Below are 19,098 nucleotides of genomic sequence, written 5' to 3' on the forward strand. Positions count from 1 at the left end.
AGACCTTCTGCATGTTCCATGTTTTCCCTGGGGTCTCCACAAGGTAAGGCTTCCCCGGAACACCTCCCCAGGGAGGTGTTCAGGAGGAAATATGAACCAGATGCGAAAGCCAGCTCACTTCGCTCCACCTTTAGTAGAAGAGAGGTGGCTATCGTGCAAGCTTCCTCTAAGCTCCCTCCTCATCCTATGTCAGGGATGACCATCTTTTGGCAGAGGGCCAGATTTGCTATGGTGAAAATGGTTGTGGGCCAACCAATCAGCCAGCATTCTAAGAACTATTGTAATAATACAAATGAACTATTCAATGAGTATTTGATTGTGATAAAACACTTTTTCTTTTTTTAAACAGAAAACAGATAAATCTAAATATGTTTTCCAATAAATTTGTATATTCTTCGCACTGTTCGTCTCAAGTTAGCTTGTTATTGTTAGCATGTCTTGACTTGTAGTGCCTCTTGATACTAAACTCCTTGAAAACAGTCACAGTTTTTGGCATATTAGGCACACACAGTTGTTATATTTCACCACAGAAAATCTGCCATTTCCACTTTTCCGGGAAGTGGTAACCCTGGTCAACTGGTCTTTTTTTAACTACAGTTGACATTATGGAAATGAGCTAGAAATTGTCATAGGGTCACATGACAGGTTTGCATTGAGAGTATCATTGATTTCATGAAAAGGACCACTGGGCGGATGGAAATTTGAATGTGGCAGCATTTGGCTCATGGGCCACACTTTGGACATGCCTGTCCCTAAATCAAAGGTATCCTGCGGAGGAATCTCATTTTGGCAACTTTGGCCGGGATCTGAAAAAAATGTCAGTCATAACCCAGAGCTCTTGACCATATAAAATACACACACACCATTATTTTCCCATGTTTTCATTAGTAATTAATACTTTAACAAACTAATTGATAGAAAAATAGGTTATGTACTGGTATCTGTATTGCGATACGTTTGTATTAATTCCAGTTTGCACTGCAACGGGCAAAGCCTAACATTAACTTTGCGTCATAAAGAACATCACCCATCTTATGTTTAAAAGATGTTACATCAACTTCAAGAGTAGACGTAGTCGTTAATAGTAGCCCTAGCAAATTAGCCACAAATACTAATTAAGTAGCTAATGTAATTTTGTTGCACGCTTAGCAATGCTCTTTATTTTGGCCAACCATAAATTAAGCCTTCTAGCCAACTCAACATGGCAGACAAAAGTACAGGGATGTTAAGAAAATTCTATATGTTATTTAGAAGAAGAAATACATATTTCTTGATAATTAAAGAGTTGAGTAACCGAAAGTAACTGTTTGTATGACCATTATCCTTAAGATGACAGTTTTGAAATAGTTTTCCTCCAGCAACAAACTATGTTATTTGATATTCTTTCGCACAAATATGACTGATCCCACACAGACTGGAAGATAAGGTTAGATACACAGCTCTGTGCTTTAATCGCATCTCCAGTTGTGGTATTTAACTTTTCTAATACCCTTTTTATTGAATCCACACAGCTTTCCACTTTTTCTGCCTGCCTTTCCCAGCCTTGTGTTTGCATCTTGTTTCTCCTTGGCTTTGGTTAATCAACCAGTTCTCAGTTTTTTTGCCGCATTCTCTGCACTTTCCACTCGCCGTCTCTCTGGGAGGGACATTTAGTCTTCATCACAATCAATGCTGTCCATATAGACTCAATTTTCTGTTGTTTGCTCACCCTCCCTCACCCACACCTCTTTATATCTGGTCCTGTTTGCTCCATTACCATTTTTCTTCCACCTATGTACGTCCGCTTTATTACTTTTTAATCTCTCTGTTTGGATCAAAGAGTCAGACAAACAATTTACTATCATACAACAACAACAAAAAAAAAAAATCAAAAGTCTGTCTGAACTTACAGATTAAAAAAGGGCACAATGGAGCACAAAAAATTACGAAGAAAAAAAATTGGTTATATAGAAATTTTCAAATATATGATTTTAAATTACTGGAAGGTTAAACTTATTTACCAGTGACATCAAACAACTTACATTTGTATTGACATGGATGATTAAACTCTTAAATTGTGTTTGGGTCAAAATTGACCCATTTTCACACATGAAAACAATTTCCATCCTTATGTGTGTTTTGACCCAAACAATACAAGCTTTTAAATTACTTACAAGAAATCTCTGGTCACTGTTCTAGCCGTACCAAATCCGTGAACAAAAACTGCAGTGGGTCTTTGAAAAATGTCACCATGCAGCATTTTCAAAAGGTGGCAGCCTGTTAAATAGAAATACTGGGGTTTAGCTGAGTCAGACTGGTTACGATAGAGAGGGCAAGTGAGGCTTGACAGGAGTGATGATGCAAACATCTAACCCAAAGAAGTGACTTTCCTTCTTTTAAAATGACTTTTCTTACCTGGCTGCAGCTTGTTAAAGTTTTCTTTTATTTTATGTTAAGTGCAATTGAGGGAATGCCCAGTGCAGTGCCAGAAAACATGTCTTCACCCTCAGTAACTTCGGTAAGCAATGTGAAAAAAAAAAGAATAAAAGTTGTTTTCCCTTTATTTGCAGATCAGGAAATTTTTAGAATCAAAACATCCTGAAAATGTATTTCGAAATGCTTTGTAATTTTCTTTTAAACTACTGAAACTAAACAAATAGGCTAAAAGTGTGGTAGTTCATTTGCAACAAAATCCGAACAACACACCAGCCTCTAAGGAGCTTAACATGGACCCAAAGATGCTCTCGGAAAATCAAAGTCATTGAATTCAGAGTAACAGGATTGTCGTTAAAAGGGTCTTAACCAGAAAATACATAAACGTGTAAACAGTGATATTTCTGAAGCTCCAATGAGAGCAAGTACAGTTTAGCTGCAATGTCTTACTGTTGTACCGTGTCCTTACACTGCACTCTAGTCATTAGTAAGGTGTGTGTACTGCCAAATGCTGCACACACGGGGTGTAAAGATAATACACAAGCGCCTGTAAGACACCTGCAGGATACATACAAAAGCTAGACTCTAATTTCCTTAATTCTAACAGTCAGGCTGCAAGCAAGGGGAATGCGAGGAGCGCGCACTTATCACTTTAACAACACTCTTTACACAGTGCGCAGGACTAGGGAAGGGGGCAATTTGAAAGGCCTGTGTCTCACCTGCTTCACTCTTACTTACCCACATGGATAAGCAGGTGAGACACAGGTCTTAGGTGTTGATTACAGCCTATTGCCCGAAGCATGCCGATAGAAAAACAATGTGCATCAACATTTTTGCCCTGTGGGCTCACCATGTGGTCAACAACCACCTGCGTGCCCTGGCTGGGTTTGTCCACTTTTTTCCCAACCCAAAACCAACACCCCAGATTAAGGTGGAAGAGAGAAAGCTGTGAGAGATGGAGTCTCAGAGGTAGGTAGGTTGGATAATTCATCATGGGAGCTTCTGCATGGGGCAGCCACCATGGGTTGTAAGACAAAGTCCATTGAGATCAATATGAAGCAAAGTCAAGGGGCTAAACAAAATCTCCCAAATACCCTATAGGTCTGGGGGTCCATCAGGGCTAGCTGGTTTATGAAGTAAACAGTCTTTACAGAGAAATGACAACAGATGCTCATCATAAAACTAACAAAAAATAAACACAGCCTGCCTGTCACAACAGTTTCCAAAATATGAGCAGTGCATCGCAAACCCTTAAGGCCGTGTCACCTGTTGTCTGAGTTGGTTTTTCAAACACCGGTAATGATGAAGCAAGGTCACCCCCCTGCCATTGCAGGGACTCTAGCAATGAACCGATCGGTTTCGTGCCCAAATCGCAAAGATTTGCACCACTTTGACATTTTGCACTAAGCCTTCTCCAGCTGTAGGTGGTGGACATGTGGTAGTAGACAGTAGAAAAAAAAGCCCTCCCCGCTTGTCCAGTGTGATGCCATGGGCTAAACGTGACATAAGATGACAATTCAGGAGAAGGAAAATGTAAAATTTGGAAAAACAACTTCCTTAAGGATAATATTCAGATCAGAGAAAGTAATGCGAGTATACAGTGACTTCAACCAAGCAGAAACCTCAGGCCTGTTAAAATGTCAGAGAAAAAAAAAACTCCATAGATTTCTGTCACCAACTCAGAGTGAAACGTGGCTCCTGTCCTTCATGCAGATCACAGATTTCTTCATTACCTTCACTTGGCTAAGCCTGCACCCTGTTTCTACTCCATCAGCCTCACCCTGCAGCAAGCTGGGAAGAGTTGGTGACAAATCAATATGCACAGCGCTTTATCTGTGTGGCCAGAGGAGGATGTCAGTCACAGCATGTTATTTCCAAGCCTTGCCCGAATCCGGCCCCCTATTAATACCAAATCATAAATATGAGTTTTGAATCATTTTTCTCTATAAATCTCACATGTTTCTGTTTAGCAAAAATTATTTCAAGCCTCTACCTGTTGGCATCAGCTGCTCTAGTTTTTTTTTCTTTCTTTTTAATTTACAAAGACATTTCAGTCAGACAACTCATGCAGTAAAGAAATTTATTTTCACATTCTTTTCTTTTGGAATAAAGCCCTGTTCAATTACATAAGACAATATCTCCATAGAAAACTTTTGGTTAAACTACCCTAACTTAGCTCACAGGTGGAAGCCGGGGAGAAGGGTGGGTTGACGAACGCAACGCTTGCGGTAAAGGAAGAGAAGGAATGGACACGCACATCTGGAATTAAATAGGACGCTGAACAGGTGAGTGTATTGAACTGAATCGCCCTAGGGAGGAGTAACCAGTTAAAACGCTCTGCTCGAGTTGTCTGCCCGAAATGCTCCCAAGGTCGCTCACTTTTTTATGTTTATGTGTATTATTCTTCTAGGTTTTTTTATTTTGAAAGTTTATTCTTTAACTTCCTGTTTGATTCCGTTAAAGCTTTGTTTTTTTTATTTTTTACTTTTTGTTTTAGCTTGTGGTTTCTCTATGTTTGGTACACTTCACTTCCTCAGTGGAAGTAGGTCCCAAAAAAACTGTGCTCTTCCATCCACTTTTAGTTTCTGTTTGAGTTTGATCTCCATTCTTTGAGGTTATTGCTTAATTTAGGTTTACTTTTTAGGTCTTTGCTGTCCTGCCTTTGCAAACCTCTTTGTCTGATACAAAATAGGGGGGGGGGGTTAGAGGAAAATCTGCCAACCACAATCAGCATGGACGATAAAGATAGAGACCCCACCCCAATATGAGGTGCAGGTAGAATATCGGGGGGAGGTGCACCATATTCTTTTTATCGCCTGTGTGTTTGTCAACCTGTCCGTATATCCTCACCATATATTTGTCTTTTTTTTATTTTTTGTTGTAACTTTAATTTCTTTAGTTAATGTGGATTTTTGTGGGTCATCACTTTTTTGGGGGGGGGCATTTGGTCACAGCATTTAGAGAGGCATTGCCCGCCTTGGCCGGGCCTATATCTGGGCTGGTCTCTTTTGCCTTTTTCAGTCTTTTAAAGAGTTATTTTTAGTTATTTTTTTCTGTTTTTCTTTTTCTTTAAACCCAACAAACTGAAATCTTTTCATGAGTAAATTGAACAAAAAAGTGCTTATCTTGGTCGCAAATACAAACACGTACAAACTTTTACTAGATTTTTTTTTTCCAGTTTTATCACTTTTACCAGAATGTCCTGTCTATAAAGGTATGTATCTAACAATAGTGGAGCAGTCCACTTTATGCATGTTTTAAACGTTTTTTTTTTTTTGTAGCCAATGTGTAATACTTCAAATATTCTGATCAGATTAGGGCTGCACGGTGCCATAGCGGTTTCTGCTCTTGTCTCACAGGTAGAAGGCCCTGGTTCAAATCCTTGCTGGGACCTTTCTAACCCTAACCCCTTCCAAAGTCCAAAACATGCTTCATAGGTTTATTGAAGATTGGAAATTGCCCCAAGGTGTGACTCTGTGTGCGTTCACACCTGCCTTTTTGATTGAGAAAACATTCTTGGGGAGTTGGGCTGCAGCTTCGTCACAGCACATTTTCACGTTTCAGAAGTTGAAGTTCTTGCTCTGGTCCATAGCCGATCATGAAAATGTCACTGAGGCTGGTTTAAATGCTGACAGCTTCTCCCCAGCCATGATTACTGCTGTTAAGCTGCTGGCATCTCTAAACATAGTGTTCTTCCAAGAGTCAGCAGGGGTACCAAGTGCTCTTGGAAATAACAATCCATATTGAAGTGCGGGCGGGGCTTTATCTGACTCTTGTTTCAGACAGCTACAATGATTTTTTTTTCTTTTTTCTGATAAATGTAGCCTTTTGGCAGCCAGATGCCATTTGTGTGAGTGGATGTCGGAGCTTTTGTCCCACAGGAACCTGGATCTGCACCTATGAAGGCCAAATGGAAGCAAATTCACATCTGAATTCACATTTGCGGTTCCCTGTTTATGCAGAAATTTGATCCGCAGGTGTTTAGAAAAGAACACGGACATTTGTGCCTCGCAATGTTTTCGGCAAACTGGGCAAAAAATGTGACCTGTCCATTAATAGGAAGGCCCAATTTAAGCAGGCTTTTCCTTAAAACTGTCCCAGCCTTAGGGCAACTTTTGATGAAATTACTTTGGAAGAGTATCATGCAGGCTTTCCAAAGTCCAATCCCATTTACCAGCAGGACTAAATGAGCATAAAATTGCATTTTGTGGGTATGCTTTTGTTTAAATCATTATAAATCGAGGGCAGTTGAAATAATTTAAACACCAACGTGCAAATGATAAGACAACACAAATACGCAATTATTCTCTGCACAAGCTTGCACACACATAGACAACTACACTTCCTACACATAGAAACTAACTTAAACACACATTTTTGCACACACACACACACCCATACATCAGGCGTGTCTAAAGACAAATATCTGCGTTTGTGCAGAGGTGAGAAGGCAGGCGTGTTCAGGTAACTGGGAGTTTACTAAAATGTCTCATGATGACACTGAATGTAGAAGGAAAGGTGTGAATCCCGGAATGTCCTGCACAGAGCCGACATTGTATGCCAGCATAGGTGGGCAGGAACTCTGATCCCCTCTGGAGAAGAAACCCGAGAACCCCCAACCCCCCAAAAAAAACAACAAAAAAAACAATATCAGCCACCCAGTGACAGATCCCCCGGTGCTGGGGGGCAAGACAACGCAGAAACACAAAGACCACAAACACCAGTCCAGATGAGGCCGGCAGCCTAGATGCTAAAACCCACATAAACAGGATGAAAAAGATTGTTCCCAACCTTAGCGATCGTCTCGTGGAACTTAAACAGCGGATCCAGAGTTTCTGGAGAGTCCACAGGGAATTGGCCCTCCGACAGAAAACTGGTGGTCTGAAAGAAAAGAGATTTTTTTTTTCCTTTTGTTTTTTAATTTGTTCTGCCCCACAGCTGAGCATGTACGAGCTGAAAACCTCTTGCATTAGACTAATTTTACTCCAAAAACATGGTTTTGATGGGAGTGGGTCTTTCATTTTCTGTTATTAGATTGTGTCATGTGTCATGCACATGCTTATTTTGTTTTTCTTCTTGGTTTCTGTTATCAGCCTTTGACATTTAGTACCTGTGTACCTATCACAATCTCCATCACTGACAAATCCCTCTTATAAACAACAATCATTGGGAATTTTTAGCATCATGAACAACAAACAAATCTCAATCCAGTACGACCTGGTCTCTGATTTATTGAGAAATCTGAAAACAGCAGGAACTGATCAAGAACTGTCAGCAGATCAGCTCACGCAGAGGCACGTCTGACGATGGCAAAACCACCTCTGCTAAAGCAGGTAAGAGCAAACAGAAAGACTTAAAGACAGTAGGAAAACTATTCATGGAAGTTTATGAAATCTTTGATAGCAATGTCACGGGCTGATGTAGTAAAAGACTCAGACAAACTTCCATGTTTAACATAAAATGATTGCAAAGCTGTGAAAGGAGCTCCACTGCATAGCTTAGTTTCACCTCAGCAGGAAAAGGCATTGATTCTGCTCTCTCCTCTGTCTGTTTCTCCCGTCTTCACTGCCTTAAATGTAATTGGACTCCCTGGCTGTAAAACTGTGGGTTTAAAAGTCTGCTGCAGTGAGGTTGAACATCCAGTCAAGCTTGTAAATGAAGCTGAAAAACAGGGTCTGACCAAGGTGAGTAGTATCTGCCAGAGAAGGTTTGTTGCCCAGTCTCAGAGCCTGGCAGTTTATATCTGGATTGAGGCCTGTATTTTCCTACACATGAGGGTTCATAAATAACGATTATTGGATATATTTAGAGGACAGCAGCAGACGCTGCCAAGTGTGAAGCAGTGTGAGCTCACTGAAAGCTAAATCTTCACCTGCAGCTGGAAAGTTCTAAAATGAAGCATCAGAAAAGGGGAAAAATGATCAACAAGCCGATGGGGGGCTGAAGAAAATAATTCAAACCGTTACCCATCACACCTCAAACTGCGTGTGCTGCAGTGTTAATGTGCTCCACTTTGAAAACAGGTTCCTGCTTGTACCTTTAGCTGCTTTTTAATGAAGTTTATTTTGCTGCTTGTTTTTTTATCTTAACTTGTTCTGTCCAACAACTGAGCAAACAGATGAGAGCTGAAGGCCTTTTGTGTTGGACAGGTTTTACTATTACAAAAAGAGGTTATATATCTGAAAAACCAGAGTGTAAATTTGTATAAACCCCTTTTAGTTTTTTATTATTTTTAATTTATTTGTTACATTTAGTGTGTGTGGGGTGAGAGAGAGGAAAAGTGTGAGGGGGTTGGAAGAGAATAAAAGGAAGAGAGGGGGAGAAAGTGTGGGATACAAGCGCCGATTTGAATAGGCTATTATTTTAAGCTGTGTAACAATTATACAAGATCTGCTGAAAAGACAAATATTACATCCGAAGGTGAAATTCTGACACTGAGATGAGCGGAAGATTTCTGTCCATCAATACACTTTGGGTTAGGAGGAGGGATGAACCAGATAGGGAGCAGAGTGGCAGTGTGCACGTACATGTGGGGGTAGAGATACATGCATGCTGCCGAGGTGAACTGTGAACCCCAGCCCGACCAGCCAGACTAGGGCAGGTCAGGAGCACCTCCGGCAACGGGACCCATGCAGCCCGGGAGGGGGGAGGAGGGGGGACTGCTCATCCACCCAGCCGGGCGGAAAGGGGGCCCCCCTACAGGGGCCCCTCCGGCACCGGGAGGCATAGGCGAACCCGGCGTCGGGGCCCTCAGACCACAGGACAAGCGTGCTCTGCTGTACCAGGCGGCACCCATGACACAACCGGGCGCCGGACACTCAGACGCGGGCCAAGGACGAAGCCAGGGCCCAGAGACCCATGAGCCGTCCACCACCCAGCCGGACCCTAGTCTCCGCAAGCCAGCCCCGGCACCTGACCCAAGCAGCCCAGAGATCACCGCGCAACCACAGCTCCACCCCCCCACACTACTGTACCCTCTACAACCCCCTCAACCGCCATGCTCCTCGACCCGTCCTCCCATATCTCCCCTAAAGCCTTCCCCACTCTGCAATGGGGAGGGTGAGCCCCTGCGGGTCACGGCGAGCCAGCCCCCAGGTCTGTCCCCACCCATGCACTCTTGCACACACCCACACAAACAGTCTTCTGGTTGCCCCACCCCGTCGCCACTCAGTAACCCCCTCCGGCCAATCTCCCCCCCAGTGCTCCATGCCCGACCACCATTAGAGCCGACAGGATCCCCACATTTAAATGCTTGTTTAATACCAAAGATTATTGCATTCATACGTACTATTTAAAGTGAAATTGGGAGGAGGGGGTATAATTACCTCAAAGAACCCCCTTTTCATGATAGAATTTCTTGTCCTCCCATCAGGACCGTAATAATAACACTTGTCACAGAAATTTGGACACCATAAGTTTTCAAATTCCAAATCATAAAACATTTGAGTTACTAGGCTCCGTGCACGTAACTAAGGAGTTCTACTTCCGCCGCTTTGAGTGTGAGGCCGACCATTTCCGGCTTGCGACTTCTATAGCAGCGACACGGCAGATTTTGATTGCGAAAGATGGCATATTTCACCCGTTGTCTACAAGGTCTCCCGAAAATCGACGTGAACGACATCTACAGGATTGTCGACCAGTGCGTGGTTACATGGGCAAAATATCGTGTCGAAAAAATATAGTGTCGAAAAACCGGAAGGGAAATGTGTCCCGTTAAACAAACCTTTGCTGTCACATATATTTATGCAGCAGCTCGGTAAAAGAGGCAATCTTCCTAACGTGCTTTTATTAATGTTATGAATATTATGAAGTGCCTGTTCGCTCATCATTTTATATTTAATCCTTGATGTCAGTGCTTTTTTGTGGAAGAAGTACAGGGCTGGAAGAAGAACCCAGTGTTAGGACAGGCTAACAACACGGGCTAACAACATTAGCCTTTTGATGGACACAAAATCCAGGACAAACCATGCGGGAAACGCTGCAATCTGCATACTGGCTGCACGTAAATCTCTGGGAATAACATCAGCCTTTATTTTGTCGGGGCACAACTAGAAACACAATTCCATGTGATTTTTTGAACAGTTTCTAAGGACTAAGCGGCATCCGTGCACTGTGTGCTCTGCTCTGTCCTCGCGAGTCCGGCAGCCGCTAACCCAGAGCGGCGGGTCGGCTCGCAGTCCGAATTCTCACACATCACAAAACAACAAAACGCACACGTAACAAAGCACCCTCCCCTCAAACACATTAATAAATCCAGCTGCTCTGCTCAGAGAGGTTCACTCGGTCCACTGGCACCGGAGCCCGAACGCAGAGCTCGGATGCGGGGTCCAGACGTCAGTGGGGACGCATCTCCCTCATGAGGGGTGAAAGAGAGGCGAAGAGCCAGCGGGGCGAGAGCGGAGCGGCGCTTTACAGCAGCTGGTCGGTCCCGTATGAGTTCCAAAGCTTTCTTTCAGCGAAACACCATCTATGCATGACGTAAACCAGAGCAGTAGTGACACACGATCGGAATGACCGTTTACATGACCAACGATCGGTATAACCCACATATCTCGATCGGAAAGAAATTTTGATCCGAACGAGTCTGACCGGGGCAAAGTATTACGAACGGCGTGTTTACATGACGCATTTGGTTTCCGATCAGGCGTTCTTTCCGATTGCTGCCAATACGAAACATGACTCGTCTTGCTTGGGGTGAAGTCCTCCCTACGTACTCTTACCATCCATTCGGCTCTCACCGACACATCTACTGGAAAGCTATGAAAGCTTAGAGTACTGTTGTACTTTGACGAATTCGCACACAGGGGTACACAACAATGTTGTGATGTCTTTGTCACGCGTTGAAACACCAAACGCCTCTCTTTTACCCGAAATCCGCTCCTATTTCCTTAAAACTAGCAACTCAACAAAACTCCCCACAACAATAACACGACCAACAGGAAGTTGTCGGCCTTACACTCGAAACACGGAAGTTAACCGGAAGTTCTATCGTGCACGTAGGCTCTTCTTCAACTCAATTATGTTTTTGTTTTTTTTATGTTTTTTTGCCACTTTTTGGAGAAAAACTAATTTTGGGGTGATAGTGGTTTCATTTTAACCCAAGTTATAAATTAAAAAAACCCGAAAAAAATCCTTGGAGTTTCGTGAAAAACAATACGACAAGGTTTGTTTTTTTAACTATGGAGTTTTTAGGTTTGTGGACTGTTGCAATGGTTTAGGTTTGAGATTTTTAAAAGACAAGAAAAAAAAAGGAGGCTGTTAACAATCGGAACATCCCATAATACGTTTACTTAACCCTTTAACACCAGGGGGGTATTCCAGGAAGCATGTTTAAATTACCCTGACTTTAACCCTGAACTCTGGCTGAAATCCGCCTGAACTTGCTTACTCTGGGTATGTTGGTTCCAAAAGACCAGATATGAGTTAGCGTAATTACGCTCGACTTGGTAACTGTCAGCGCGTGCACAGCAAGTACATAAAGACATTCTTAATGGATCGCCGGTTTCCAGAGTCACCATCATGGAAACGCGTGCAGAAAAAAAGATTTGCAACATTAAATGCACTATCTTTTACCATTTCTCTGACTTTGACATTATAACAATAACCAGTAGGGGTGCTATATAAACTCATCATCCTCTCCCTCCCTCTCACTCATGGTGCAGAAAGAATTAAACATAACTGGACAAAATAACTAGGCAAAACACAGTAAAACAGCTAAACAACTAAACTCATTTGGTCAAAAACCCACACTCTTACATCATAAATTCAAACAAACCTATACAATCATTGCAAATACTAATGCAATAACACATCATCAGTAGGGTAAAACAAACCTGTCTCATGACGGTCTAAACCCAGCTCACGCTCCCTATTGGTGGTTTAACATGTCAACTCTTGGTGAATTCGGCTTTACCATGCACTTCATATGCAAGGCAAGGGTACGTTCCGTTTTCATAAAGTCTCTTAAGGTGGCCGCACGGGCCTCAAGGAAACTGCAAGACACACCCTTTAAGATGCAGGCGCACCTCTCCACGACCCGTTACAGGCTCCGGCAACCCAAAAGCCAACAGCTCCTGCACGGGTCAAATGGGTGCAAGTGAGCAGGGCATTGAGGAGGTGTAATGAGAAAAAGGTTAGCGGAAAGTGTTCTCATAAAAATGTGTGTTATTGCTGTGGATTAATTAAATGAAAGCCCCCCCGGTGAAGTCATTACACACAACTTGTGTATAATGACAAAACACAAACCTTCAACCTAGATTTTTGCCCAAATCATCAATTCTGAAATCCCATCTCCACTCCACAGCTGTCTGAGGTTGACATTGTAAAGAGTGCTTCTGTCGGAGATCAGAGCCTGCGCTCGCTTTTACGTAATCATGCCGTGTCTCTTGTGGGTGACGGGCGATGACAGAGTAATCACAGAGGCAATCAGCATTTCCACAATTAAAGTGATTGCCAGGTAAAGCTGAGAAATGAAGTGCACAGCACAATTAATCCGAAATGAGCCCCCCCCCCCCCCCCCCCACACACACACACACACACGCTTGATTGGTTAACATTGACGCTCCCTGCAAAGTCAGCAAGTTCAGGACGGCACAACCTTTAGGCTGATGAGCTGCGTGATCTGAACAAAGTCTGTACCACTGCTGTCCGAGTGAGCTGAAGCTGTTCGCCAAGAATCCCAAATCAGGATGGGATCCCATTAAGAATCCTAGAATCTGTGAGAACTGGTGCTCTTAGCTGCCGGAATAGATTTTGTCTGATGTTACTTGTTTATTTATTATCTACATTTTATGTTCAGTACTTCAGTTCTTACTTTTTAACAGTAAGTTCAAGTAACAAATCGAACAGACAGAGAGGCACTTGGTTCCTCCTGTTTTCCAGTGGCGGAACAACATTTTAAATGGGGGGCAAGATGGGGGCAGAAGACTTTGGATGGGTGGCAAAGAAGAGCAGCAGAGTAAAAGACCTAATGAGAAATCAAGAATACGTTTTTCAAACATTTTGCAACATTTGCAAACCATGTAAAGACAAGTCTTTAATTTTCATCAATAATTATATCCTGAAAACAATCAATGTTGACTACGAAATTGCAGGGTTAAGGCAGGGGCAAAGCTTTTTGTTTGGGGTGGCCGCTGATCCTATTGCACCCCTCCCCTGTAGCTCAGCCCATGCTTTCACAATTTTCTTCAGTAACTTTTCCTTTATTGTAAACTTTAAGTCATTTTTTTTAAGGGAAATCTATTAAGTTATTCATGTTGAAGCCCTTGTTTTTACTGCAAACATTTTTTTTAATGTAGCTGAAAAAAGAAAAAACAAAACAAACAATTATTGTGCATTTGGGGCACTCCACAGCCACAATTTCAGATAATTTTCTGGTACGATTTTTCTTAAATTGACAAACATATTTTACTGACACCAGAATATTGTTTCCTTTTCCTAGTTTTTCTAGGGTTTGCAGTAAAATGTAAAGCTAGTGTCATCTTTTTAGCCTCATTAGGTCCAACAGCTTTTTTTTTTTTTTTTTTAATCTCTGAACTCCATGAAGGTTTCTGCCACACTCCATCCCCGGGGAAGTTATTAGATTAAACCCCGGGGCATCGCATGACTTAAACAGGAACCCAGGCAAAGAGAAAGAGAATGAGCAGGACAAAAATAGATGAATGTGAATTTGACAGTAAGAGGACAAAAGATGGAGAGGCAGCAATGAGAGGTTGGAGGGCTGGCATGAAGAATGGTGGGGAAAGAACCTGGATGGATGTGCTTGAACTCTGTTGGGGATCCCAAACAAAGCGCACACTCTGTTTCTCCTCCATCTGTATCAACTTCCCACTCTTTCATCGCTGTTTTTTTTTTTATTCTTACCCTCATTTCCGTCTTGGTTGCTCAATACTAAAAGAGGGAAGATGTGTTTCTGCCAGCTGAACCTCAACAATAATCTGAGACCTCGCCGTCTTTAAACCAAACCAACGTAAGTGTTTGAAATTCAACCAAAGGTTTATGCATGATGTTAGGGGGGGGGTTACAGGCGAAGTTTATAAGTTCATTTTACAGTCATTGCCTTAGTCACAACTGCCCCTATACGGGTGAATATAGGCTACCACATGGAGTGGTAGCTCACTTGTGTTCTTTAATCACGAGTTTTTTTTTTTATTAAAGCAGCAACGTCTGCCTGGATTCTCCTTTTCTTTGCTGCAGCTTTATTTTTTACTTCATTCTATTTTGAACATAAATGCTCAGATACCGTGTAAAATCAGCTTTTAATTTATTCTTCCACTGACATGTCAGGTTTTGGTTGACCTGTTGCCATGGTGAATTCTCTGAGCTTATTTGATGTTGGCTTTCTCCAGTCTGCATCCATGTGATAAGCTGAAACTTATCCAAGTCTGAGTGGGCTGAGCTTAGCCCGATCAGTCTTTCTAAAACAGGAAGTCTAGACAGTTTCTCTGTAAGCCCAGTTATGTCAAACTTCCTTCTTGAAATAGGCCGATGCATCATTTCAAGGTGTAGCTGGTGGTTCTGCAACAAGCAAAGTGTCTTTTCTCCTTCATGGTTGCCCTAAAATTTTACAAATTGTTTTGCAATGAAGCATCGTCTGCAGCAAAGCAGTGTATTTTGTTGTAGCAATGTTTTTAGACTTAAATTAGTGGGTTTCCTGTTGATTTTCAGCCGTTATCTTTACCTGCAGCAGGTGTAGAAGCTTTTTTTTAATTAATTTTTCCTGAGTATTCCTTTTTTTTCTAATTTCATCGACATACTAATTTGTTACTGTGGTTAACATTAATTTAGTGTATTTCAGGTTGTTTCAGCGTGCTTATTATCTCTTGCTCTGCTTCACTAAACTCCGTGCCTGGGGCTGCTGAAAGGTTTCACTGGAGATCTGACACTTTCAAAAGATGACTGCGTGCTGGAGAAGTGCCTCTTCACGGAAAGTTGGGTATACAAAGACGGTAAACAGTAATTAAAGCGAATGTTTAAAGTGATTCAAACAAGCACAACTGCTAACAAGCTTTGGAGTGATTTCAAGTATCATCAAGGAAAGTGTACATGTTCAGCAGTGGAACCATCAGTTTGTGAATGTATGCGTGTGTGTGTGTGTGTGTGTGTGTGTGTGTGTGTGTGTGTGTGTGTGTGTGAATGGGACTGTGACTGTAAAGCACTTTGGACCTTCAAGGAAGGTAGCAAAGTGTTTATATAAGTAAGTATCTGCCATTTAGCATCTCAAAGCTTCACTTCAACAAGCTTCACACGAACAAATCACTTCATGCTAGAATGTATTAAAGATCACAAGAACAATTAAAAAAGCAAAAAAACAAAAGTAACATTAGTTTTTGAAAAATCAAAACAAAATTCCAAAAATATGAAATAGTTCTGAAGTAATTAAAAAAATGTAAAAAAAAAAAAAAAACAACAACAAAAAAACAACCGGAAAATCTGTGTGAAATTTGAATTTCTCTGCATTTGACCCATCCCCTGTGGGAGCAGTGAGCTACAGACACAGTGGATTTAACCCCTCAATCCAACTCCTTTATGCTGAGTTTCAAGCAGGGAGGCATCGGGTCTCATTTTTAGAGTCGTTGGTATGACTCGGCCTGGGTTTGAACTTACGACTTTCCAGTCTCAGGGCGGACACGCTAACCACAATAGGTCACATGGAGAAGAGATAAAGAAGGTGGAGCGTAATGGAGAGTGTAGAAAATAAGTGAAGAAGTGAGTGCAGGCAGGTTGTAACGGGGGGAGAAAAGTGTCAGGTGTGATGTGTTTCGGCTCAAATGAAAGGAAAGGTGTAGAAAACTGTGGAGAGACCAGGCATGTTGTTTGGCCCGGAGACAGCGACACTGAGGAAAAGACAGGAAGCAGAGCTGGAGGAAGTCTTTGGGAGTGACCAGGATCGATGGGATCAGGAATTACAGAGGGACAGCACATGTTAGAGGTTTTGGCTGGTGGTGGGCTGTCATGGCCTTTGTCCCCGATCTGTTGCCAGGCAGGGTCAGAGCTAAAGAGGCCTTCACCTTGTGTTCTGAAGGTCCTGTGATGCGAAATCAATGTTGGACATTTATTTCTTTTAACCAATCAGATTTTGAGTTGGTGTCAGCGGGGCTTTCGAGCTTTGGCAACGTCACAGTATTCAGACCTTCTGATTGGACAGACATTTCAGGAAGTCACATGCAGCCTTGTCCATTTTGACACAGAGCCACGCAGCACTTTTTGATCTGTGTCAGTTAAAAACAGAGCTGACTGTAATGTGCGCCACGGATGATTTTGCAGGAAAATCTCCCGCTGATCTCCTTGACTTCCTTCATCAGAAGAATCTGAGTGAGAACATGAGCAGCTGTACAGATTTGTGTGTTTGGCGCTGACCATCCCTGTGTCCGTGTTAAAACTTCAGACATTCAGAGACACAACTGGACAGACTCGGGTCTTAGCACTGGCCTTGATGGAACAGAAAAGGACTTCTTGATGGAACTGAAGCGCGATAATCTAAAATTCAATTCAATTCAGTTTTATTTGTATAGCCCAAATTCACAACAACAGTCGTCTCGACGGACTTCGTATAGGTCATTGAAAAAGTTAAACATAAAATCAAAAGGATCATGAATACATGACAAGGTGATCAAACTGTTTTTGAGGAAAGAGAGGAGGATGGAGTTTTTCTTTAAATAATCTGATTTTTTTGATGAATGAAATGATAAATATCATAGTCCAAATATATGTGGTTAGTTTCAATGTTTTGTTGCTGGCTGTAGTTGCATAATGAGATTTTTTTACTGTTTATTCAGTTTTTTTGGACGCAATCATTGTGGCTACAGGAATTTTCAATGTGCAATGCAAAGCTGGTTTCTGCATCGTAGAATGGTTGATGAGGGGTTGAGTGATTCAGACGTAGCACTACTGAAAGCCCGGGTGTGTAATCCACGGAGCGCCACTGGATTTTGGAGATGAATTCAGAGAGGCCAGACTATCAGACATGTCCAGAGGAGAGACAGTGAACATGTTGGAAGAAGGATGCTGAGTCTAGAGCTGCCAGGCAAGAGGTCTAGAGGAAGACCAAAGAGGAGTCTTATGGATGCGGTGAAGGAAGCATGAAGGTAGCTGGTGTTAGAGTAGAGGATGCAGAAGACAGGGTTAGAGTGAGGATGGCGACCCCTGAAGGGACAAGCCAAAAAAAATAAATGGTGAAAAATAAAATGGTTTTAGTGATAATGTCACCTTTACAGCAATGTCAACTTCAGGACAAACTTTCAGTTTGAGATTAATAACCCAGTGCTGCCAAAAGCCCTTTAACTCCAAATGCACAGAGGCAGGGATTGAAAATGGCACTGCTTCAATTAGACACATTATAATCAATCAGAGCTGTCCCACTAGACCTGCCATGACCCGGTCCAAAAGTGTCTGAGCACGCGAGTGGTCTGGTTTTGTTCTTCAAGTGCAACACAAATCTGAATTGACCGATAATTACATTGAAATAACATAAGTTGAACCATTTCTCACCTTGGTATATCTGGTACATTAGGAAAAATATATAGAAAAAAATAGTATGCTTAATAACCCTTTAACACCAAGGCTTTAGGTCCTTTGTTGACATTCTTTAGATATTTTTCACTCTGAAGCATAGAAAAGCAGCTTTGCTCTGACATGTAACACTTTACAGTAGGGAGGCGCAAACACAATCAACGTAAATCAGCTAATTCTGTCAAGGAGAAATGTGGCTGTTATTTAACACTTTTTGTTGATAATATGTTGCATATCAGTGCAAAGCAAATATAAAAAGTCCTTTCTTTTGCATCATAATCAGGTACTTAATATTGATCGCATAAATGGATGAGGAGTTATTTACGGGATTTCAAAAATTGTTAGTTAGGTGTTAGCGGCAAAATCTTTGGTATTAAAGGGTTAATATGCTGTTTCTGTTACTTCACCTTTTAGCTGTAAGCTACTGTCAAAATGAGAGAGCCACAGAGAAAAGTTCCAGTTTGGAAAGTTGGATTTGGTGGCAACCAAGAAATTTTTATTTTTATTAAAAGGTTAAATTGAGAAATTTTAGAGAGTGTTATGTCTTGCTGCCGCTGCTTTGTTGCATCCCCTTTCATTCTGCTCACCTGGGAGGTGTGGCTAATGGATCTTGATCAGCACCTGCCAGGTATTTAATTCAGAGGAGGCCACAACCAAGAAGAGGCATGCAGAGAGAGCAGAGCAGGAGGCTGAGGAGCAGTTGTGTTGTGTTGTGTTGAGTTGGAGCTGTGCTGCTTGTTTTTTTTCCCTTTTGATTCCCTCTTGGTCCTCAGCAGTCTTATACTGCTGGGTTTTGTTATTTTAGTTTGGGGTTGGACATTGGTAGTCCTTATTTGCGTGCTTAGTTTATTTAATTTCAATAGTTAGATTTTGTTAGGCAGCCTTAGCAGGGAGCTGCTGACTCAGATGGTCAACGTGGCTGAGTCAGTTGTCTCCCTGAATTATTTTCTGTTTGGCCAAGGCTCCAATCCCTCTGTTTTTGTCTTTTGTTGGGACCAGCACAGTAATTTATTGATTTATTTTTGTTTTACACGACACAGTTTATTTTTCCCACTTAATAAAATGTGTTCCTAAACTTATTTGGTGTCCATCGTCCATATGTTTTGGCCCCTTTGTGAATTCCCCTAGACTGGGACAGGTTTGCCTGTCGGGGGCCGTAACAGTGAACCAAGACTA

General features: G+C 42.0%; 1 protein-coding gene across 1 annotated transcript in view; it reads right to left on the reverse strand.

Moving 5' to 3' along the window:
- Window positions 1-19,098, reverse strand: part of LOC105353989 (inactive N-acetylated-alpha-linked acidic dipeptidase-like protein 2) — a 129,081-nt gene that overhangs the window by 83,686 nt on the left and 26,297 nt on the right. Inside the window, exon 3 of the mRNA XM_023954464.1 lies at window positions 7,204-7,293. Within this exon, the coding sequence (XP_023810232.1) occupies window positions 7,204-7,293 (90 nt within the window). The remainder of the gene's footprint in view (window positions 1-7,203; window positions 7,294-19,098) is intronic.

This window comes from Oryzias latipes, chromosome 4 (genome assembly GCF_002234675.1).
Source record: "Oryzias latipes chromosome 4, ASM223467v1".
Lineage (NCBI taxonomy): Eukaryota > Metazoa > Chordata > Actinopteri > Beloniformes > Adrianichthyidae > Oryzias > Oryzias latipes.